At 51.2% G+C, this 24,421-nt stretch overlaps 5 protein-coding genes across 5 annotated transcripts; 1 reads left to right on the forward strand and 4 right to left on the reverse strand.

The window, feature by feature from the left end:
• Nucleotides 1-571: 571 nt before the first annotated feature.
• On the reverse strand, nucleotides 572-6,237 carry AA0111_g2716 (hypothetical protein; the record flags this gene model as incomplete). The annotated part of the gene is made up of 10 exons (XM_028648518.1): nucleotides 572-1,039; nucleotides 1,104-2,597; nucleotides 2,662-3,350; nucleotides 3,402-3,856; nucleotides 3,904-4,161; nucleotides 4,212-4,320; nucleotides 4,453-5,073; nucleotides 5,133-5,528; nucleotides 5,581-5,773; nucleotides 5,905-6,237. 10 exons carry the CDS (start codon nucleotides 6,235-6,237, stop codon nucleotides 572-574), a joined length of 5,016 nt encoding a protein of 1,671 aa, XP_028509340.1.
• An 804-nt stretch (nucleotides 6,238-7,041) lies between these two features.
• AA0111_g2717 (hypothetical protein) lies at nucleotides 7,042-13,859 on the forward strand (the record flags this gene model as incomplete). Its single annotated transcript, XM_028648519.1, has 11 exons — nucleotides 7,042-7,098; nucleotides 7,149-7,678; nucleotides 7,728-7,835; nucleotides 7,886-8,103; nucleotides 8,343-8,426; nucleotides 8,480-9,365; nucleotides 9,451-9,787; nucleotides 9,838-9,936; nucleotides 10,978-11,333; nucleotides 11,383-13,353; nucleotides 13,403-13,859. The coding sequence occupies 11 exons, from the start codon at nucleotides 7,042-7,044 to the stop codon at nucleotides 13,857-13,859; spliced, it is 5,103 nt and encodes a 1,700-aa protein (XP_028509341.1).
• A 560-nt stretch (nucleotides 13,860-14,419) lies between these two features.
• On the reverse strand, nucleotides 14,420-16,417 carry AA0111_g2718 (Serine palmitoyltransferase 2; the record flags this gene model as incomplete). The annotated part of the gene is made up of 1 exon (XM_028648520.1): nucleotides 14,420-16,417. One exon carries the CDS (start codon nucleotides 16,415-16,417, stop codon nucleotides 14,420-14,422), a length of 1,998 nt encoding a protein of 665 aa, XP_028509342.1.
• A 2,511-nt stretch (nucleotides 16,418-18,928) lies between these two features.
• On the reverse strand, nucleotides 18,929-20,693 carry AA0111_g2719 (hypothetical protein; the record flags this gene model as incomplete). Its single annotated transcript, XM_028648521.1, has 2 exons — nucleotides 18,929-20,387; nucleotides 20,437-20,693. The coding sequence occupies 2 exons, from the start codon at nucleotides 20,691-20,693 to the stop codon at nucleotides 18,929-18,931; spliced, it is 1,716 nt and encodes a 571-aa protein (XP_028509343.1).
• A 2,315-nt stretch (nucleotides 20,694-23,008) lies between these two features.
• Nucleotides 23,009-24,288, reverse strand: AA0111_g2720 (Mitochondrial distribution and morphology protein 10; the record flags this gene model as incomplete). The annotated part of the gene is made up of 3 exons (XM_028648523.1): nucleotides 23,009-23,811; nucleotides 23,860-24,138; nucleotides 24,192-24,288. 3 exons carry the CDS (start codon nucleotides 24,286-24,288, stop codon nucleotides 23,009-23,011), a joined length of 1,179 nt encoding a protein of 392 aa, XP_028509593.1.
• Nucleotides 24,289-24,421: the final 133 nt, after the last annotated feature.

Below are 24,421 nucleotides of genomic sequence, written 5' to 3' on the forward strand. Positions count from 1 at the left end.
AGGATTTGGCGAGGAATGATAAGAGGGTGGCGGCTGTTTGGAAGGACTTTGGTTGTTGATGGTGAATGCTGGAGTATATGTAGGGTAGATTGCTAAATTTGACTAGTGTTTTGTAGTAGGGTGAAATGCTAGACCTGTATCATATCACTCTCCCTAGCCTTTTTGCCATGCTTCATTATCGAACAAAGTGGTCGCCGCAGCGGTCGCGGTGCGCCTAGGTCACGCTGACTTGAATGATCTAAAGGAGATGACGCTTTCTTGCTAGTCCGCTTGAAGTATAAGCTTGCTGCCATGTTACATCTGCGCTACGCTGGCGCCGTGCCCATTCCGTTACGTCTTCTACCCTGCGGAAACGGAAACAGGACCATGCCCGGAAGGACTGCAAACACCACGTTCGTTGTGCAAGTGAAACAAAGCCAGCTCATAATGAGCCCTTGACGGCCCTTTTTTCGCCGTTCATAACTTTGCAGTAAATAGTAGCAACACATGCGTGCAAGAATCTACTGAAATGGAAATATCGTGTCAAGGCATCCTTATAACAGACTTATTGATACCTAGCTATTCGTCTCCCTCAACGAAGTGGTTGCCCTTCCTGAAGGCGCCTTTGCACTGCTTTCACGAAGTTCCAAATCCTAACGCAGCCGAATACCAACTCAAAGCTGAAGGCCATCTTGACGCCATTTTGATAGGTCCATACAACGAGTGTGTCCTGCTGTTTATCAAAGTCGAAATGTTTGGAGATGATATTGTGGAAAAGTGCTCGTGTCGGGACCTTCTCGTCCTTAACTATGATGATCGCATTGTGGTCTGTCACAACTCCGTAGCAGATGCCAGTGCCATGATCAAACCAGTCATTATTCACAAGCTCAAACACCTTGAGACGGATTCTTTCACTCTCATCTGGCGCAGAAATGGGTGTCGTGAATTGCGGTGGTGTGCGGACACTCTCAAAACCCGCCGATCGCAGATCTGGTACGCCATTCAGCTCTCGATCGGTGTTGGTGATGTAGATGTATATTGTTGGTGAACTATCGAAGATCTATAGAGGTGGTAGTGCGAAGTCAGCACATGTCGTACATACAATGCGTACAATCATAACTTACCTGTGTCTCGCTTTGGAGTGCAAGGATCTTTACCAATTCGGCATGCTGTGACCATTTCCGGGAGTACCATAAAAAGAGGCGATAAGCCGTTTGGGCGCGGAGTGCGGGCGGCACTTGCTCCAGGGAAGACATTGGCATGTTGCGAAAATGCCGTGTGAAGTAATCGCGATTTACAGTAGTCTGTTCCCGTAAGACGCGTTGCTTCTCGTTGGCCTTTTCTGAATCTATAGCGCGCGGAAGACAATGCACGCACTCGTGTATATCAGGGACATGTTGGGCAGAATCGTAGTAACACGCAATATGCTGCCAAGTATCGCACTTCTCACACCAGACTGTGTCACCATCATCATCTGCGTAAGTACAGATGCATCTTATCGTTGATGGTGATGGCTCTTCTTCCTCTGGGGAGATCCTTCTTGTTGAACTCAAGGTAAGATGCCTTTCCAAGCCGATATTGCCGTCGAAATCTGGCGATGATGGCGGACGAGGTGCCCCCGGATCCAGGTTTGGTTCAGGACCCGGTAAATATGGATTGTGACCATCAGGAAATTCGATCGACACTATCGGATTAATAGACCCGGGGGAAGATAATCCATCGGGGAATTCGATTGGAGTGCTTGGGGTCCAAGTTGAAAGGCTTGTAGTGTTTGAACCGTTAGGCACTGGATTCATTGGATCGAAAGACTGGCTCGTCGAAGCAGCCGACGCAGGCCTCAAGACACGATGCCCGACATTTTGATCGACCTTCGATTCATTGTATTTCCGGTAAAAATGAAGGTGTTCATTCATCAGTGAAGAGGCAGATGGTTGAGGGAATGGTGTGGACAGGGAGTGAGAATCCATGGATAGGGGGCGTACTATATGGGCTGGCGAACGTTGTCGCGGGTCATTGGATATGTGATCAATATCTTGGAATTGAGGTGGTTGCTGACCAGGTGAACTCGGTCTTGTATCATGCGCAAGAGATGGGGGCTGTAACGTTGGAATGGTTTCAGGCAAGAGCCCTGTTGGTTGCGAGCTCGTTAGCTCATCATGTGTGTATTGAGGCACTCTTGGGTTTGAATACGAGGCTTGCTGCTGTTCCTGTGTTCCACGTTGCTGAGCTTGTTGTTGTGCCTTTTGCTGTGCTTGTAGCTGTATATATGCTCGCTGCGAGACCATGCTGTCTTGGGAAATGTTGCTGGGTCGTCGTCTCATAATGAACCGAGAGAAGCGGTTTTGGTGCTCGTCTTTAGGAGGTACGGGTGATGCTTGTTCTGATTGCACGCTACGGTCGCTTGGATTGTTCGAGAAGTTGGGCGGCAGGCTCTGGCGAGGGTAGTGCGCGAAGTTGGCGTACTGCGACGTGGGTACAGAGACGATCTCTTTGGGCTGCTGTGCTTGTGCTTGCAATAGTACATGTGACTGTTGCACTATCAACGTCTTCGATATATACATGATCATCGCCTCGATCGTGGAAATGTATACGTCGTGTGTTCCTGAAATCTCAAAGGTCTATGGAGGTGGAGGCACGAAGTCAGCGTTTATCGCACACGTATATTGTACAGTCATGAATTACCTCTGTCTCGAACTTGAGGGCTCGGTGCATGGACAAGACTTCGGTTTTCTCAGGGTACAGCAGGCGGTACTGAGTGAAGTACTGAAAGGCCAGCTGACCGCGCTCTTCTGGCGGTTTGCCCTGCTGCCAGCCTTCTGGAATCTTGCCCTGCTGCTGCTGGACACGATAGTGCTGTATGAAGTGATCGAGTCCCAAAGCAGCCTGGTTCTGTTTCAATGTCTCCGGAGAACTTTTCGACCGGCGTTGAGCTTGAGAGTGCGCATCAAGGCCACCTAGAGGATTTGACGTTGCCGCATGGCTGCTTTGTCCTCGTAAAAGCGTTCCTTGCCGACGCCTGATGCTCTTTGATACGACTTTAGACCGCGATTTGTGGAAGTCTCTGATATGTTTTCTCAAATTTTGTTGAGAGGCGAAAGGCAGACTATACTTGCAACCGGAGTGCGTGCAGAATAGCGCCGGTTTGTGCGTCGTTTCGTGTTGTGTACGAAGATCATCAGTTGGAAACCCTGCCAACATGCCTGTACATCCAGGAAAGCGACACACGAAGGCATATGAACAATTCGATGTTTTGAATGTGCTGAGTTGTTCTTGTGTGAGCCCAGGAACCGTTACTGCTGAGAGCAGATAATCGATTTGCATAGCGTATTCATGCTGAACGACGCTGAGAGGCGTGGGATCTAGAGGTTCTCCTAACGCACATACGTTAGCCATCCGTCAGTCTTGCTACAAAGACAGCTTACGGTAGTCGGCAGGATTTTCGAAGTGCATTTGTTTGGCATGGCGGTATATGACATAAGCACAAAGAAATTTGTAATGATGTGCATAGCGCTCAAGGTATTGCAAACGAGGTTCGAGAGTTTGCGCGGCGGGAATGTCTATTTGTAAGTCGTCTGTCGGATCTAGATATCGTGTATACTGGTGGGAACAGATGAAGAAGAAGCTCGCCAGGAAAGCTTCCAATTGCCGGTCTGCGGAACGTGAGACTTCTACTGCGAAGGCGAGAAAATGGTCAAGCCAATGCTCGTAAACATATGGTTGAAGAGAGTACAAACATCTTCCGACATCGACTGCTTTTTGCATGGCCGAAATGCTAGGTTTGGAAAGGTTGAGGCTAAAAGTTAGGTAGTTCAGACACGTGATGGTAGTACAGCTCTCCGCATCCCGTAGCGAAATGAAGTTACTTTTCGTGAGGTACCTTGATGCGGTCAGCTACTCCTCCCCGCAACACATGCAAAAGCTTACTCTTGGACAGTGAAATGGACGAAAGAAATCTGCCCATTGTCATCCGTCTGTATCAGGGGTTTGCAGAGGTCCAGGATGTTTGGGGGAAGTTTTGATCTCTCCGATAATGAGACGGCTCCTGAGGCAAAGACGATTGCATCCTGAAGTTCTACGACCCTCAGTGGCCGTCTCGAGCACAACATCCACTTCAGTATGTTGATGGCCCGCTCTCGCGATTGGACTGGGTAAAGCATGATTCTGTGTACAATGCGAGAGTAGCTACGCATGATCAGTATGAAGCCTCAATGCAAGACATATAAACTACTCACAAGTCATGTAAGCTATGCGGCATATTGGCTACTGCGTTTTCCAAGTCATCAAGATTGTATGCGTCAAACTCTAGTTGTGCTAACACTAGCCGCACCCAGAGGAACATTCCTGGGGATAGTCAGCACATCGCCCGAGACTCAGGTACGTATCATGTGATCTCTTCGCACTCTGCCTGGGCTATCCTATACAACATAATCGTCGGCACATTGCCATTCCTAAAGGATAGGGAAGCAGACATACCCTGGGACTTTAACACTACGTTTATTTTCACAGCATCGAGAACGTTGTCGACACCAACAAGGTTCGAAAACCTATCCCGGATGGTTTCTAGGCACTTGGTAGCGTATCGTGTGATGTCGGCTGTCAGCGCATCGCTTTCTTGGTCTAGTGCTACTGTTGGCCTTTTTGATAACTTCCCAACCAACTCCAGAATGTCCCGACTGACAATAAGAATCTTTGTCGGCGCACAAGCCTGCATTGGGTTCTCGAGCTGTAGTATTGAGACAAGGACGTCCTTTACGGGGGTGAGATCGCATGGTTTTCCATGTATATCGTATCTGATGCACTCATCAATGCCATCAATCAGAATTCGTGGCATCACTAGCTGTGGGAGTAGATTCGAAAGAAGTTCTTGGAGACTTCGAATAGAGAGTGGACGGTTCTCAGCAACGAACTCCTCGTACACATAAGTAGCAAGATCAGAGCGTTGCCGAAGGATTTGGGAAACCAAGGTAGCGAGGATAAAAACCACGGGGTCAGGGTATGTGCTGCTGACGATGTAGCTGTAAAAGCAGAACAAAACTGTCGACTGTCGAGGTGCACGGAGGAATTGCACTATCTTCGCACATAGTGTGCTTTTGCCTTGATGAGTTGTTAACTTCGCCTCAATATATATACTTAGGTTTCTTAAGGCGACTCACCAGACCCAGGCTTGCCTTTCAGCCATAAAATCGGTCCACCCCGTCCATTCTGAAGCCACTGTCTCATACGTTGGTGTTTCAGAAGCCAGTCAGTTGTACCGTCGCAGCAGTCATTGATGAGCCTGTGAAGCAGATTATCTTGGTAAGCCTGACCACAATGTGGAACTGTCTCGAGACCCAGCCAAGCAAGCGCTGCTGTAAGCTGTGCTGTTGATCGGTCCTTCTCGGTCTTTGCTACCGTCTGAAGTGCTTCTCTGCGCCATTGCATAGTCTCCGATACGAGGTATGCATTTGCTTCTTGGCCAACCAACGTGGCGTGCTTTGCGAGACTATCCAGGATGCAGTTGAACCTGCTTCCAAATTGGCCCCAGGACGATTTAAAGAAACAGATCCAGCCTAAAGCTAGTCAGAGGAGTGAAGCGCGTGTACCATAGACAAGGGAGATTACCATTGCGCCTAAATAGCTTATATGCATGCTCGTGGAACGTTAAGATATCACTGTAGACGACTGCAAGTGCTTGCTGAAAGTCAGGCTTATCTTGCAAAGCGGCTCCTAGCCGATCGAATCGAGGTAGCATCGCTGCGATCTGACTGTATGCTGCTAAAAGCTTTTCAAAAGCGCTGATATGGTCCGTAGCGAGCTAGACCTTGTGAGTAACATCGCGGACGTGGACGGCGAAGGGCTCTAACCTGCATCGTCAATTTGATGGGTGCCTTCAAGAAATCAACTATCAACACAATCCATGCTAGAAAGCTTGATGTCACAACTCACCCATATCCAGCTCAAGAAAGGTGTGCCGTTGCAGAGCACCTCGATAACTTTGGAGTATGCTTCAAGGCCATTCAAAAACGGCTCTAAGCGCTTCATGTTCCGCATGCACTGTCGCGCAGCAAGCTGACGCTCAACCTCTTTCGCAGCATCGCGTACATCGCGCAGTGTGGTGTTGCTGAACTCACGATCATCAGTGCATGAGTACCGCTGTACCGTCTTTTCGAAGCTATCGAAGCTCTCTTGGAAAGTTCTCCGCGCCTGGGGCGTGAGTGTAGGCCTCGAGGTGGTGGGCAGGCTGGGTTTCGGGGCCCCGCACAAACGCGTTCCGGCCATCGATCGCGACGCGTGAACACAGTGACAATAGAGCGAGAAATTGTGGTCAACTACACAACAAAGGAGCACGCTGATAGAAGATGTGCGCGCATCACAGCACATATCAGGCGCATCTCCCGGCGACTCGCGAGGCAGAGCCGCTGCGCATGATGCGCAGCTAATGCGTGCTGCAGCTGCCAGCACAGCCGCCACAATGGCCACACTCAGCCTTCCTCGTCGCAACGACATTCGCTTCCTGCAGGCATGTTTAAATCCTCATAGTATACTCGCCTCATCGTTTTTCCTGTCACATGATGGGCCCATCGACTGCATCATACTCGCCCAGATACACAACTACAGTACCTAGGCTGATAACGGCAGCCCTCCTACAACGGCACAGCCCCCCAACCTAGGCGAGACATCATGTCGCACGATGATTTGGAGCGACGGGCTCCAAAACGGCGTCGGCTCAGTAACTATTCCTCTACCTCTAGAATCGAAGGCTACCAGCATGGTCACGATCCACATGGGTGTAGCTTACCAGGCACCTGGAGACCTCCAGCATCAGTAGCAGACAGCGTTTCAGTCCAATATGAACGATTCGACTATTCGAGAGAAACACCCATCGTATACCATGACAACTCAACCGATCTGCAATACCAGTGCATTTCTTTGCATGCTTCGGCATTAACCCAACCATTGACGCGCACTACGAAGGCATCGTCACCAAGTTATTCGAGGAATGATGAGCATTTGCTCAATCCAGATGCACATCCCGGACAGTCCCTAGCAGCGATACTGAATCCAGAAATCACTGGCGCACCTATGCCAGATGTTACTGTCACCGATGGCGAAGAGAGTACGGTTGTATGCTTTGGTATGGTAAGTCAAATGTCAATCTCTCGTGTTCTCTAACGCTGACTTTGAGATAGATCAAGGATTTGCATGCCGAGGTACAATCATCTCACGTCTCAGACGCTCTTACTGGCTGCGTATCTATGGGCTTTTCACCACCCAACCAATTAATCTATAGAGAGGCTTGTATTGGGCACTTCGACGACAGAAGCGCGGAAATACTTTGTGTTATCTGTGAAGATCCTCTGGTTGAGTTGCAGTTAATGCTGACACGCGTAAAGCGTCCTCATCGGCGAGGGAGTCTACCATCAATATCAGCTATCCTGTATGGCCCCAAATGGCTTTCCGAGGATATAGGTGCTTTTTGTCAGGACTCTGAGATCTATTTGCAGGATCCCCTGGGCTGTGATCGAGACGTACTATACTGCAACCCTCACCGAATTTCCTCAGACCAGGGTGTTTGCTGTACAACGTTCGAGCTAGAGAGAGCCAGTACTGACGTAGTCGTGACAAATATACATATTGCAGATGCACTGGATGTTCTCAGTGCCCCGAGAACGCTAGGTGAAGTGGAAACACCCCGCTGGTTGAAGACCAAACTGTTGCTGTAAGTTATGATGTCGCATCGTACGACGCATCTTGTTAACGCAGATCAGGCATCAGCGACAGGCCTTGTTCTTCATGATCAAGCGGGAGATGGGATGGGCTCTCGAAGATGGATCTTGTGATGTGTGGACGAAGCTCACTCGCGACACATCTGCTTTGTAAGAGCGGTCGCCAGTACAGTAGGATCTGGCTGACAGTATGCAAACAGATATCGCAACAATATCACTGGTGATGTGCGAACAGACCAGCCTTGTTCCTTCAAGGGTGGCATACTGGCGGATACGATGGGGCTAGGGAAGTCTCTCAGCATGATTGCGTTACTCGCACATGGCATTGACTCATTGAACGAGGGGGGGATGTTTACCAGACCAACTTTTACAAGTCATCGCGATGTCGATACGACGTTACTTGTTGTCCCACCATCTCGTAAGTCATCACAGAATACATGTTAATCTCAAGCACACTAACAGCAGAAGTTTTGCAAACGTGGGAAGAACAACTACAGCAGTAAGTCGAATTGCAGCGAGAACGACCAAATGGCTGATCTTTCAGACATTCATGCGATGTGACTTTGCTGAGAATAAGACGACATCATGGTCTCAGCCGTATCACGACTATCGAGGAAGCTCGTTCCCACCGTTTGGTCTTGACAACTTATCAAACAGTGGAAACGGAGTGGAGGGAACATTCGTCTTCAGCATCGTCACCTCTCTTCTCCATCAATTGGCGGCGCATCATTCTAGATGAAGGTACGTAGAAAAGCGCCCAAGAAAGCTACATGAATCGCCACTAAGAAACGCAGCACACTACATCAGCAACCACCAAAGCAATACATGCAAAGCTATATGTAGTCTTGAGGCTCAGGCGCGTTGGGCTGTGACTGGCACGCCGCTGCAAAATAGGCTCGGAGACGTTGCGACGTTATGCCAATTTCTACGTGTTTATCCATACGACGATCGAGAGACATTCAACAAAGACATTATCGACCCTTGGAAGGCCGGTGATAACAACACTGCTATCTCTCGGCTGAAGCGGCTTCTTCAGTGTATTCTCCTGCGGCGCAGCAAGGGATCTGTTCAGTTGCCGGAAAGGACCGACCTGAGACATACGCTGCAGCTCAGCGAAGAAGAGCGGCAGCATTACGCAATAGCAGAGAACAACGTTGCGAGATCGATCGATGCGGTGCTAGGCGCAAACACCAACACGGCTTTCAACGTCACTAGTATCATTCAACAGATCAACGAGCTTCGCCTGATCTGTGATCTCGGCATCTATCGCAAACCACCAAAGCCAGTTTTATTGGCCGAAAACAACACTTGGAATACACGTGTAGCTCAGAGAGCTTTGAACGCTCTCACAGCGACGAGTGGTATATGTTGCAAAAGTTGCGGCGAGATACAGGATGGTACAAGATACGACAACAGCTTCGGTACAAACCTTTACACAACCCGACTTTGGCTATTCTCCTGCTTCAGCATCGCCTGTGAGAGTTGCATGGCACAGAATCCGTCGACTCGCTGTAGCTGCGTGCGTCAATGTCCTGTTGCTCTTGTCACACATGCGCCTGGGACGATGGATTCGGGAGCCTCATCTCCTGTCGAGTGGCCTTCTGACTCAGAAGAAGTCTTACCCACCAAGGTCAACGCACTCGTCGATGATCTGCTCAAACAAACGCCAGGAACTAAAAGGTTAGTTCCTCTATCAATCATCCTAAACCCGGCTTGCAGCACCTGACCGGCCTTGAATCACATCGCATGCTGACTTACCCTGTAGCATCGTCTTCACATTCTGGTCGTCAACGCTGGACCTCATCGAGAAAGGATTGTCGAGGGCTTCAATCACTTTTACACGCTACGACGGTAACACGACGCCCACCAATCGGTCTGTAGCATTGAATAACTTTCGTCGAAATCCAAACATCTCCATCATCCTCATGACCATTTCATGTGCTGCTGTCGGACTGAACATTACTGCTGCAACACGCGCCTACATCATGGAGCCTCAGTGGAATCCTACGGTTGAAGAGCAGGCATTAGCGCGCGTGCACCGTATGGGTCAGACGAAAGAGGTGACCACAATTCGTTACGTCATGGCTGACACTTTCGAAGAGGTACGTTAGCGATTTTGAAGTAGTTGAGGCTATTCGCTAACACCAAGTAGAGGGTCATAGAAACGCAGCAGCGAAAAAGGGAGCTTGCGGAGCTGTTGCTATCGACTGAGCCACATGCAGAATCGGAACATAGCCTTGATCGACTACGCGTAAGTCACACAAACTTGGAGAAGCGGAGACAGCACTGACACATGCCAAGTATTTCCGGTCTTTGCTTAAATGATCGTTCGATGAATCAATCTAGGTGGCAGCGAATCTAGCAAAACTTTCTCCACCCGCGTATATCGTGTTCGTGTTGTGCCAAAGCTGTTCCAACTGTACCGATTAGTAAGGGGATGCTTTCATGACCGGCATGAAAGAATGAGGGCTAGTTTTTTGGGCGACACTTTGACTTTCTTTTTCACGATCGCAGTGTGTGTCGCGTGCCGTGAATCCCTCCCCCAATGTCGCGCGTTTTAGCGTGTCGCGCTAATGAGTACGTTGTCAGCCGCATCCATGGATCTACCATCTGCCCCTCCATCCCTCTCCACATTAGCCAGCATCATCACTTTCATACATGATGGGCACCCATCTGATCGCTGGCAGCGCAATGACCAGCGCAAAACAACAGCCAAGCAACAGTCAGACCTAAAGACGACATGCTTCTCTTCTTGGCTGCGTGATGCCTGCGCCTCGATGGCCGAAGCCGTGGCTTCTCGCCTAGCGTTCAAGCATGGCTTGGGGCTGATGTGCGGAACCTGCCATGCTTGCTGCGAAAGCGCTCTAGGTCCTCCAAACCCCATGCGTGCGAGTGGTAGAATCGGGCTATGGCGTCTATCTATGGCTTCGTTCAACCAGTAGAGGTCATCAAGGCTGTCGCGCGATCGATTATAGGCTTGTTTTTCGTTCTCAGCTTAAGAGGCTGTTCACTCCAGTTCTGTCGAACGAGAGAGATTGCAATTACAAGAAGCTGCCATTCACCCTCTGCTGATCAATCGTCTCCTGTTCATCTCTTTATATACTGTATTTCCGCATATTCTTTAGTAATCACGTTGGTGCTAGAGAAGACAATTCCTGCGCAAAAGAAATCCTTCAGCTATGGCTTTTGGCTTTTCTGTGGGCGACTTTGTCATGCTTGCGGAGAAGGCTTTTCAGGCAAGCAGTTCCAGTTGTTTATCAAAGTATCATATCACTGATTCGACTATATCTAGATATACAACCAATTTAAAGATGCTCCTAGCGACTACGATAACCTTAAACGACATGTACAACAACTGAGCGCCGCGACAGAAGACACAGCAGCCTGGCTTGTAAAAGCTGAGAAAGATGAAGAGATTCCCCAAAGCCGCCTGAGATTGAATTCGTTGAAATCGATGCATGGTGTATGCAACTGTACTCTGGATGAGGTTGTAGATTTTCTCCACAACCACATAAACGTCAAGGCAGCGCATGGCGCACTAAAATATATCGCAAAACTTAGATTCATCTCAGATGATGCAGAAAAACTCGCGAAGAAGTTACAGAGCGATGCTTCCCTCTTGAACCTGCGGCTGTCAAGTATCCAGTGGTAAGCATGAGAGCAACATCATGAAAGGATTAATCTGACGTATGTGCAGCTTATCGGTAATGGAGATTAAGACTGGGCTGAAGGTTCTTACAGAGGAGTACCGAAGAGGCAAACGAGAACCGAGCGTCATCTCGCGCGCTATCACTGACCATCAGCCTGCGGAGAAGGCAGAGATGTTTGAACAGATTAGTCAGGACCTGTTAGACAAGGAGGTACACCCCGAGTGTATCAATCTCAACAAGCCTTACTTGGACGAATGGCTGTCAAAAGTCATTGAAGAGGGCGGCTTAGATGAAGAGGACCCACCAACATCCCAGCAGCTAGAAGTGCCACCCACCACCACAATAAAGGTTATGAATCCATCCGCAGAACCGCTTACTAGTTCTCCCATCGATATGAATGCCGCTGAACATAGTGGCTGTTCATTCACGTCCCCAGAGACTCAGCCTGCTATGGTTGACGACGCAAAAATCGCTCCGACCTTTCCCAATGACAACAAAGAACCTTATGAAGACCTGGAAAAGGAGCCCGTTGTCCTCGACGATAGTATAACTGTACGGAACGGAGGTAGCGTGCGAGAAGAGCCACGCCCTCGCTCCAATAGCACTACCTCAAGTGCTAGTAAGCCGGACGACTGGCATCCTTACGACCGGCCTGAGCCGACATATGTCCGGAACAAACTACAGCCTCTCTTGATCGCCGAACCAACACCAGATCCGTTGTCTGCAGATTCTATGCACGCTGTCATGCGAGCTTTCCATCAAGCTGACTACCGCGACGAAGGTTTCCTTACGCGACATACGGTACTGCTCCATTTGCGGGACGTATTGAAGGATGCTCCATGGATAACCTACTCAGATGACTTCGAAAGCATGGTCCTGCGATTTGATGTTAACCACGATGGATACTTTGGTAAGAACGAGTTCCTGTCTCTCATCCAGAACTTGATGAGATATACATCGCAAGCAAGAGAAACTCGGATCGCAAACGACTTCGCGGCTGTGGTAGGCCAAGCAAGAGCCGACTGGGTAGACAGAAGAGCAGCGGCGCCCTTACCTTTTCTACATTGGGGTTTCGCAAAAGCGCCTGGAGGTAAAGAAGGTTACTTCGATACAATCCTTCAAAATCCTGTCAAGGATGCGCCGTATGATACATGTCTATCGGCCTTCAGCCATCTCGCATGGGAGGCGAAAGAGTGCGTTAGCAGGATCAGCGATTTCGAGACAGAGTGGATCGGCAAGGTGCCGAAGACTTTACAAGATGAGTATCTCGTTCCACTTCGGAGAGTCCAGCGGGTCGCAATAGCTTTCACCCTTCTCGAGAATAAGTCGTCACCTCACGAACGCTCCGACCTGGATAAGTTTCTTGACTGCTCTCGTCTTTCTGCTTATTTACATGACGTAACAGACGACCCGGAAATTGATCGAACGTCGTCTCTCCTTGTTGCGGCCAAAGGCATATGCAAAATCATCCTTGACAACGTTCTCGGCTTTACATTCACGCTGAAAAGCGCGGAGAAGCTAAGAACATCGAATTACAATAATTTCGGCGAGTTCAAATCTTGGTGGGATCGCAATCGAATGACTTGGCGATCGAACAAGATCGTTATTGAGTCGGCAAAATGGAACGTTGTCGAGGATGCTGTCAACCAATACAGTAAGGCGGGGATCAATAAACTTGTCGTCATCCGAGCCCACAAATTCATAACGATATTCAGAAGACGCGAAATCGAGAAAGCAATGCGGCGAAAGCAGAGGTTCACTGAAGAGACGCCATGGGAAGGTCACATCGAACAAGCGGCCATATCCGGTTTGAACCAAAACTGGATCAGCAAGACGATTGGTATGTGGTACGCTCATGTTGCAGGCACAAAAGCTCATCTCGCAGGCCCCAGCAAGATCTTCTTGAAGATCTCCATCTACGATGATCAAACGTTGTATCATGCGAATCGAGAAATGTTCACTATACCTCAGAAGCGTGCAGCGGAGCACAGTTGGCGTTTGGGGCCGGAATCGAATATGTACGTTATGACATCCTTACATCTTCAGCACATTCTGACACAGTTGCAGACGACTACTACCCGCATCCTGTGTTGAGGTCTCTGTGTTGACCTTAGACCTCAAAAGACCAGGTGGAAGAGCAGATGGGACGCTCATGTACAGATCTGGCGCAATTACGATATCTCGCTTAAACTTCATGGCTAGGACTGCGGATGTTGGTGTTCGCCGCATCACCGGCACATTATATCCAGTCCAAGGTTCCTTTTCCGATATCGACTACGAGAAGAAGTCGGCGTGTGCTTTTGATATCGAAATACACATGAAGGACAGTCCTGAATTCATGGAGAGAATCAACTCGCTCGAGGCGAAAGATTGGCGCCCCCTGCTGCTCGAGGATCTACCGGGTGATACTGATCCTAAGGAGTATCACGTGTATACTGATCCTGAGGAGTATCACATGTATATTGACGCTTATCGTGACAAGGTTTTGAAGAAGCGTATAGACAGCGTTGGCAACGGGACGTAACACGGTACGATTGAGGCTATCGTGAGGTACGTACGAGCCGTACCCGTAGTACAGCCGATCTATCTGAAGTTACCCGACTGCATCTCATCTCTTCATCATAATATTACAATTACCACCTACTGCACTCTAAATCTCACGAATAATCCAACTTGACAAGACACACTTGACCGCGTGTTTCGACACCTCACGAACTTTGATGTGACATCCGCTTCACCAACACCAATAAAACCACTCTTGACGCTCCACCAAATAACATCAACAACCCCAACTCACTATCAGCCTTAAATAACATCAACGACCCGCAAGCACATGTAGGACGACAAGATCAGAAGCCAATCACGTAGAAAACCAAAACAGGACATATCTCAACATCGTTAAAAAGTTTATAATTTAAAAAGGGACAAACAGCGAGGGTATTGAATATGATACATCGTAACAGAGAAGAAGAAGACGAAGATGCCGGCGCCAAAGTGCTCCAGAAAGAAAAAAGAGTGCTAACAAAGACATCACGACAAGAACGAGGACAGTAACAAGATAGGTTTGTTGAAACAAACACAACCCTACCTCAACTGCCCTTGCACATCATCAACAGTCCTCTTGAGCACATCTTCAATCTTCCACCTTGGCGCCTTGACCTCCTCCTTCTCACCCTTCTTCTTCTCAACCACCATGCCATTGCCCACCTCCTCAGGCTCCAGTCCACCCGCCACACCACTCGAAAACTTGAGTTGCAGCAGCTCACCCACTTGATCGCACGCCGTCAGCATCCTGTCCAAATCATCCTTTGTATGCGCAGCCGAGACACAGAACCTCGCTCTCGAGCTGACGAGCGGAGTAGCCGGGTATCCGACTACCACGACCGAGATCTTGCGCTTGAGCATCTCGTGAGAAAAGGCAGGCATCTTGGCTGGGTTGTACAGCATAACGGGGATGATAGGACTGTCGTCGTGGCCATAGACGATGAAACCGAGGCGCTTCAAGCCGAGACGCAGATACCTCGAGTTGAAGCACAGGCGCTGGAGTCGCTCTTCGCCCTGGCCGGGTACAATGGATCCGTCGATGATGCGAAGGGCCGAGGAGATCTGCATGAGCACGGGAGGAGCAGGCGATTCCGCAAACAGCATAGCGGCGTTGGAAGTACGCAGTTTATCGATGATGGGCTTCTCGGCGGCGATGTAACCACCATTTGCGCCGAAAGACTTTGTCAGGGTACCCATGAGGATATCGACTTCCGATGGGTCAATGCCGAAGTAATCGCATACACCACGTCCGCGGGGACCGACACCACCAACAGAGTGCGCTTCGTCGACGAAGAGGTTGAACTTGTACTTGTGCTTTAGGGAGATAATGCCAGGGAGATTGCACATGGTGCCTTCCATAGAGTACAGGCCCTCAACAGCGACGAGAATCTTTTTCCAGGGACGGTGGGTGCGGGGTTGACCTTGAGAGATGGCTTCACGGAGCTTGCGTTCCAGATCGCGCATATCGTTGTGCTTGAACATGGTGACCATGGCGCCGGAAAGACGGGCACCGAAGCGGATGGAGGAGTGATTGAGCTCGTCGGAGATCATGAGGCAGCCCTTTCCGACAATGGTGGGGAAGGTGGTAGCGTTGGTAACAAAACCCATTGAGAAGACCATGGAGGCAGGCTTGCCGACGAACTTGGCGATGAGGTCCTCGACTTCGACAGTGAGGTCCGAGGTACCGCTGTCGGAACGGGGGCTGGCCATGGAAATACCGTATTTGCGGATGGTGGCTTCGGCGGCGTCGGCACAGGGGCCTTCTGATTGAGCGAATCCGAGGTAGTTGTAGGAGCTCATGTTGAGGGTTTCAGTCGTGGTGCCGAGCATCTTGAAGGTGTTGTTTCCGTCATCTGACTTGCGATCAAGCACGGTAATGAAGCGTCCCGGGACGCCAGTCGTGGGTCGGGAGAAGCAGTCGTTGATGCGCATCTTCAACCGCCGTGTGTAGAAGTTGTCAAAGTCGCTGTTGAGAGGCGCATATCCATCCTTCTCCTGCAAATGGCTGTAGTGTTGCTTCCTGAAGCGCTTGCCGAAGAAGTCGCGAACATGTCCGAATACTATTAGGATTAAGTAGCTGATGTATGTAGTGAAAAGGAAATAATATGGCGGCTCGTCCTCGATGGGGTCGCCGAACTCGCCCTCGAACTTGCTAAGGTAGCGGTGCTTCTGAGAGCCGAGGGGACCGAACTGTGCGTGGGCGCGGGCAAGGCGGCGCTGCTCTTCTGGCGAAGGCGGCTGGAAGAGGGTCTTGGGCTCGGTGGGCATCTTCTCGCCAGTGGCCGTGGTCAGGTTGATGGTCGGGAGGGAGATTTGCGAGGGCGAGGGGTTGTTGAGAAGGGCCTGTTGCTGGGCGACAAAGGCTTCACGCAGGACAGCAGCGTCCGTCTTTGATCTGGGCGAGCCGCCGAAGAGCGATGTGAACTTGTTGCCCTTTGCGAAGGATGCTCGACGCGCAGAGTCGCGCTTCTCGCTGGAGGGATCGAGGGGGGGAGCAGGGGCGGTGGATGCGAACGGGTTGATGCTTCGAACAGGCATTGCAGCAATGGGACACCCCAATGGCACTATGGGTATTAAATTACGGGGATTGAAGGAGTCGTGAGCGAGTCGTCGCAGTCACGTCGAGTCGCTGCTGGCGGTGAAGAATGCACGAGTGTCGGCCGTGGGAAACGCTAGACGGGAAAGGGATCAGCAGGCGACTCCAAGGGAGGATTGGCAGATTGTCGGCGAGCAACGGCTGTGCATGGGCTGGGAGAAGAGAGGAAGTGTGGTTGAGTCTTATGGGTGCTGATGCGCTCATGCACTCGGTCTTCGGTGGACAAAGACCGGGGCGGCAGTGCCGGATAGCGTGCTTGGTGGTCAAGCAAGCTCCAAGGAACGGGATTGGGCGGAAGGTGCAGCGGGAAGACGTACGTGATGTGCAAACAGTAGCAAGAGCCCGGGGCAAGACGATGATGATGATGCTGATATGATCCTCGTCAAGCCGGTGTAGCGTGAATGCTTGGGTCGTCGCAACGCTTTTCGTGTTCCTGAGTGGCGCGGCCGTTTGCTACGAAGCACCAAGCACCAAGCTTCCAAGCCACCGTCTGTCGTGACGTAGAGATGGGGATTGACGGGCGGTAATGAACGACAAGATGTAGGTGCAGGAGAAGAAAAGCCTTGGAGCTTGCAACTCGACTTATCAGAGCCGTTGGCAAGGCAAGGGGGAATTGAGGATCCCTTGTCCTTCTCGCTCTCTCGCACCTCTGCTGCGCGAAACGACAGGCGGCCTTTGGTTGGCCCGACGAAATGAGCAGCCCCATCTGCCCGTTCCGCACCACGCCCAAGCGGGCCTCAAGTCAGGGGAACACGATGCTGATCGCTGCCACATCCCGAGCATCGCAAGCCTTGCCGGTCTAGCACACGACCCGCTGCTCGTCCGAGGGCTGCGAAAAAAAAGCCTTGCAAGGCTATAAGTCAGGCCATAAAGTCTAGAGCTTGGCCTTCGATTTTCCCGCAACGGTGCGATCACGCGTCGGAGAGCCGCACGTCATCGACTACAGCAAATCATAACAAAATTTCAATCGTGAGCCTGACATAATCATCGTCGCCGCATGCTTTGTCAGTCTGTCAATCTGTCAGCTCATGCCTTTCTTACTCGCCCGTCCATGTGTTCTTGGCACAACCTTGTAGCTTGTAACCGGTCGCAGACACTACTCGCACCACACCACATCATGCATAATCGACGATCTTATCGCATTGCTATTTCCTTTTCCAGCTTCACCTCTACCATACTACTGCGCTAGTAGCACATAAGCACATACTCACTTATACCTCAAGACTCGTGCTGCTGCCCAAAGTGTTTTCTGCAATCATCCCGCGACAGTTTCACTCCATGGGAAGAGCCTGTGTAGCAGTAAAATAACACGTTACAGCCTTTTCGTAGACCATGGCATGTGATTGGCCGACCCAAGTTTGCAATCAGACAGACCGATCCTGTGGACGACTCGACGGGTTGGCCCGAAAGCTACCTTCATTAATGCGCTGTCAAATGGGCTGTGTAGGCTGCCTGTTAGTGTAGCAAAATTGGGTAAATTGCGATGTGACTTTCATCTCGTAACCCGGGATACGAGACCAGTTTGTCCATCGTAATTTCATTTTGGTATAACATGGCACTTCCCCGCAGCTGCTCTAACTTGACTTTACACTCTGGACTATACATGCTGCCAAAGTCAAATGCTAGTATGCATTCATGATGATGGATGCTATCCCCAGGTTTGTTCAAGTAATGTAGTATATTTGTTTACTGATCTTGAAAGATACAGTTTTCTTTACCGGAGATCCCCTTGGAAAGGCTACAACTGTCAAGCACGCACAGCGGCTATGTAATCCACAACAACCCCCGCAGCACAAGAATCTCCTCAAAAGGTGGCAATCCTCTCTCTCTCTCTCTCCATCCTGCCAAAAGGGATCCGACAAGAAAATTCCGAACATCCGAGACGCACGCAACAAATGAAACAATGGCTAGCTCGCAACACGAAAAAGAAAAGATGAACAATGATCAAACGAGAAACCAAGAAATAAGAGACGACCTGCATGTGACTGCCAACGTCTTGTTGTTGCCAACACCAACCAAGCGCAGGTTCCACCAGTCCGCCATTTCTCTCTTGTATGAATGTATCCCAGCCCTAGCCAATTCCTTAGCAACGCCAATATCAATAACCAATCCCTGTATGGTGTGTGGTCGTTCGATGTGCGTTACGAAGAAGAGATGAGTTGCCGGGGTGCGAGGTAATAGTAGTAGAAGGGGGTGCGTCTTACAAGCGACAGGGAAACCCCAGTGCTAAAGCTCAAGTCGCTACCTGTCCAACGATTTGAAACCAATATGTGAGAGGGAAGATGACAACGACCACATTAAGTATGAGCGCGAAAAGTGGAGAGCCAGAGCAACCCGGCGACTGTCTCAAGTTGCAGGGTGTCTGTCCAGCTTCCTCGTAAAAAAGCATCCGCGACCGGGTATAAGAGCAAGCAAAAGCAGAATTGACAATAGACACTAAGTATGCAAGCTGCTCATTGCATCTGGTGATGCTCCGGTGACAGGCTGGATGGGTCTAGCGTGCCAAACGACACCAGATTCGACATGTCAAGGTCATCCCCATTGTCCTCCAGTAACGGCGACCGGAAGGGCATGTTGAGATTTTGCTTGGCGTACATGTCGGTCATCTGCAGGGCCTCGTCCGACATGCCGTTATCATGCGACATTTGGTACACATCGTTGTGGTTGTCACGACCGAAAGAGCCCAGTGGTGGTGATTGGTTAGCGATGATGGGGTCGGGATGGCTCATCGCCGGCATGGGTGAGTGGTGAGACGCCGAATGTGGTGGCGGGCCCATTGGTGTATGTACATAAGGTGGAATGTTGTACTGGCCGTAGTTGGATGCAGGAATGTTGTCATTTGATGGACCTGACGTGAAAAATGAAGGAGTGCCGTACTCGGATGGTGAGTTGGTCGTTGTGGCCGACATGGGGTACTGTCGGTAGTCCATGCCATAGCCTGCTGAAGTGTCGATACTCAGGTGAGGACCAATGGGACCTGCACTTTGTGGTTGTGGTGCAAAGATCTCTGGGTTAGGCACGTACGGCGACGGCTCTTGTTGGATCAGGAATGATGGCATCGGGTTGCGAAGCATCGAAAAGTCCATCGCAACAGGAACCGAGCGACTTCGCTGGCGCTTGTGACCACGCGGTTGAAAGGGAGCAGGCGCAAGATGTGTCTCCTGAAACATACCCATGTGGTGAGGGTGTTGAAGATGGTTTGGTTGGGAAGCGGGCCGGTGGTTGATGGGCGAGACCGGTGCCGAGACGGCAAATGTGTTTGGGTCGTACATGTTGTGTCGGTTCTGAAACGACTCCAGTGAGACAAGTTTCGCCAACTGTCCGCTCAGCACCTTCGGGTGGCCACCCAAGTGGTGCAGCATGATGTTTGATGCTTGCTGGTCCTCGGTAAAGTCGCCGCACTGGAAGAATCCACCCGAACCTGATGAGTCCATGAAAAAGTTCGGTGGTCGGTTGAGCTCAACAATTAGCCCTCCTGGGCGTTGCGAAGCACCCTCGGCATTCGCGGTCATGTCACCGTTCTCCAGCGAAATATTTTTGATGTATGAGAATGGGTACTCAATTTTGTAGCCCGCGGAGTCGTTGTTGATGTAGTACGTGATGCAGCACTTCTCAGGCGAGTAGAAGACTACAAGGTCCATGGCGCTTTGTCCGACTCTTCTCCAGCTACCGATGCTGAGGGAGCGGCAGGCAAAGTGGTGAATGACAACCTTGGAGTTGTTGGCGTCTGTGTTGAGAAGCATGCCACTTCCGTATGGCATACCACCTGCTCGGCCTAGGAAGCTAGTACCAATTGACTTGCCAGACTCCATGGCCTGTAGGGCGAGGTATCGTCGCATTGACTCTGGGATGTCATTGCAGTCGTCACCGTTCTCAATGCTCTTCTTGGCAATGTTCTTGATCTTGGCACGTCTATGCGATTGTCAGTACTGCGCGTCAGCATGCTGCTCGGTATTCCTACCTGTTCTGGAACCAGATCTGGACTGAGCGCTCGGTCATGTTAATTTCCGAGGCTATTCTTTCGCGAGTAGCAGCAGTGGGTGTGGGGTTCTTGTTGAACTCCACTTCAAGGGTCACCAGTTGGTCTTGGGTAGCCCTCTGTCTCTTCTGGTTGCGCTGCTGCTGGGTGAGGGTGCTTTTACGGGGAGGTCGGCGCGGGGCAGAGCCCTGCGTCGGTGTCGAGGATCCCGCTGGTGGGGATGGGGTCGGCGAGACCATTGCGTCGTCGTTTGACTGCATGCTGGGTGGTAGGTGTAATCGGAGCGCGGGAGTTGACTCGATTCGAAGTGGGATGGAAGATATAGAGGGAGCAATCGAGCTGACACCTCTGTCTATCTAGGTTCGTAAAGTGTCGTGAAGTAATGGTCCAAGCAATGCTGGTGGGTGAAGATGATAAAGCTATGCAAAGCTTGTAAGAGTTCAAGGTCACGGGAAATGGTTCCACGTGTGTATGGAACTCGAGACACCGTCCAGGCGCGTGTGAAGTGTGAAGGGAGCTGCTGACCGGGGAGCAGATGGATCGTCCGAGAGCGAATCCAAGTCGAGAAAGAGTGAAGGAGGTGGTGCTAGGGAGCGGACGGACAAAGCCTAAAGGAGGGTTGTGAAGAAAGGAACGTGGGCAAAGGCCGAAAGGAGTGGCGGCACTTCGCAGAAGTCGACAGAGAAAGAGAAAGTGAGTTCTACCACACCGACAGCAAAGGTGACGATAGGGAATCCGGATAGAGGAGCTGGGCCTTGGATGTAAATGAGCGACCGTGGTTTAGAAAGGGGAGATTAAGGGAAGGGGCATTGAAGCCGGGGGGAAGGTGCGCGCCGGCTAGTGTGGGCTGGGCAGAGCGCCTAGTGGCCCAAGTTTCCGCCCAGAGACAGTTTTAGCCCAACGCTCAACGCCAGCCCTGGAGGCGCGAGACCAGTGGTGACGCACCAAAACGCTTATGTTCTGAAGTAAACCATGCTCGCAGCACTTTGACCGGATGCTCCTCCGCTCTACACAACAGCCACGACAGCCGCCTCTGGTGCGAATGTCTTCTGCCCGCCCGCAACGCGCGCTGCCCGCAATAGCTCCGATCAGGGGGCTAGCTGCTAGGAGCTGCGAGGTACGTCGGAGTCGCGCCACTAGAGACGTGACGACAGGGGTTGAGGACAGGCTCTGTTCCAAGACTCAGGAGACTTGCGCCCATAGGGCAATCCTTGCCGCGAGGCTCGCCGATACAACAACACGCATCGCGATACCTGTCAGAAAAGAGCGTGCATGAACTTCGCTCGCTATTCGAAAAGACCGCGACGACGTAGTGCTCACGGTCCGCTTTAGCGTGTTCCGACAGGTACCCAAACAACGCGCTCCACACAGCAGCATGAGGCGCGACGGTTGTCGCGTTTGAGAAGCCCTTAGTCTGCGATTGCTCACCACAGCATCGGAACAAGCACAGCAGAGCATCAAGTCAAGGTAAGCGTGAACGTGACTGCAAGCGTGAATGCAGGCGGCTGGCACGCATCCGTCGTACCTGGCGTGCCTCGCCGTACGCGCCCACAATTTTGGTGCTGACAATGTGCGGCACAGCGCGGCCCATTTCGGTATCGTGAATACTTACTCGAGTGAGCCTCGTGCGGATCGCTCGGGTGAGCCGAGCATGAGAAAGATCCTGACGAGCATCGGTGCCCGTGCCGCCTGATCGCGGCCATCCTGACACGCTCGTCGCCCGGTCAAAAAGCCACGAAAGGGAAATTATTCAGTTTTGGCAAAGTCGTAATAGTTCGTTGATCTCGAGAGTGCCAGCTTAGCTAGCTCGTCGCCCGTCTTGTCGCCCTACAGCTGTCAATCTATAGTACCAATCGCTTCCCTGCACGATTAATTGCAAGGCTTACGCCAGGCACGGCGGTGTGAATGGTGGACGCGTCGGCAAGCGAGCGACGACAACCACCAACCCGGAAACTGACTTATTATCCACCAACGATATTGATATGGTCCGCTCCGAACGCGGCCTCGACCGGATCTGCACACCTCTTCCCACACTCAACTTGCGGAAGCTGAAGACCCGTCCTTGTATGCTCAAACTTTTGTCTTGAAAATTCCATGTGTAACAGATTATTGTGAATCGTGCTACTGCATTGAAAACAAGTCCAAGCAGCCCGACGCAGTGTGACGAGCAGCGAACATCCCCATACTATGTTTCAGCGTTGCACCACTCGGGACCAAACTACGCCATAATGCACGCTTCGCTACTTACTCGAGTCCTAGCTTCTGTGGTATGTCGTGTTCAGAAAACACATGGTCGTCATCGCATGGGTATCGTGAAGGCCCTTCCGTCCTTCGTTTGAGTCCCGCTGTTTGACGCGATCGTCTTCTGGAAACCATTCCTTCATGCTTTGACCATGTGCGGGAGAAGTGTTTCTAGAACCCCCACTGTCGACGGTAGTGGTAATCAGGTCTGATTCAGTTGAGTCAGTTCGGCCGATTTGGGATCCTTCGTGCGCAAAGAGGAATGGTCGGTCTGTCTAGAGATTCAGATGTCGCAGTCTGTGCCTGTTTTCGTTCATGACGAGTACTGCAGCTCAACACCGACAGAACGGACCATCTGCTCTCTCTTCTTCAGGTCCAGACTCGCACCGAGCGTGAACAGCAGCTCCTTAATCCTGCCCTCCCACAACACCCCAATGCGCCAATCCTGATCGACCCTAGCCTTGAGCACTCCAGAGACGTCGTCATCTGGGGAAACTGTTGAGCGTTTCCAATCCGGACGCAGCTTCTTGATCGCCCAGTCTACGTCGGTTGTGTTGCGAATACGCCAAAGCTCGCACCCGAGCTGCAGCTCGCTTTCATACGAATAGAAATTAAAGTCAAAGCGAGAGGAAAGGGCCAGGTTGGGGCCAGCCTTGACGGCATAAGTGGAAGAAAGATTTCCCATCAACGGATTGAGCGTGAGCGTCATCGTATACGGAAAGCCCGCATGGTTGGGCAAGGTGGCGAACCTCACCCCTGTGCTGATACCCCCGCTCTTGTTCAGTATGCCATAGTACAGCTCTGCGCCTGCACTGAAGCGACCATCCACAGGACCCACTTGCTCTGCAGCGAGCGGTTCTGTGGACGCATCTCTGGGGCCTGGACCGAAGTTGTAGAGACCCCGGACGCCCATCAACGCTGAGTCTGTGCTGTACATGTATTCCGTGCTGTATTTGCCGAAGTCGTTTTGCAATAGTGTCAGGATCGTCCCGCCATTGTTGAGATTGGAGTCGCTGACGGCGGCGATCCTGAGCTGTCGTGTAGGGGCGAGGCGGCGCAAGTACAGGGCTTCGAGCCTCTGCTGTGGTAGGAATATGCGCCCATACAACAGAGTATCTGTCATAGATTAGCGGGGATACAGAAAGATAGTGTCGTCAAGCTCACTCTTGCGGTCTACCCTTTGGCCAGCATGCCAAACCTCCCACCACCACTTCTCGTCCGGTCTCCGCAGCTCTTGTACATGTTTGTAGCCTCGTATGACATTGTGCAGGTCAATATGGGACGTCCTGAAGTCCTTCTGCAGTGGTAGCGACGAGTACAGGTAGGACACTGAGCCATCCACTACGCCCACGCTGCCTAGTGTGTACGATGTTGCAAAGTTCGGGGCAGCTAGAGAGGAAATCTGCATGCGCAGACCTCTGGGTATGTCAAAGTCGAGCAATGCTGTCAAGTGCAGTGAGTATTGGGTGTGGAACGCCATCTCAGGAGTGACGTACCTCGTGCCGACGCGTTCAGTGCGCCATAGGAATTGTCCACGTTCCAGCTGGATGCCTCGTAGAATGCATGCTGCACACTATCCATGAAGTCCAACATGTCTCTGTCATCGGCAAATCATGTCGAGCGAACTGGGGTGAGGTAGGAGTGCCAAATGCTTATACTTTGGGGAATGTGAGAAGGATCCACAGCGGAGTTCAGCCGCGGCTGCACCAATCGGTGGTTCGCCAAA

The sequence above is a fragment of the Alternaria arborescens genome (genome assembly GCF_004154835.1).
Source record: "Alternaria arborescens strain FERA 675 chromosome Unknown contig_5, whole genome shotgun sequence".
Taxonomy (NCBI): domain Eukaryota; kingdom Fungi; phylum Ascomycota; class Dothideomycetes; order Pleosporales; family Pleosporaceae; genus Alternaria; species Alternaria arborescens.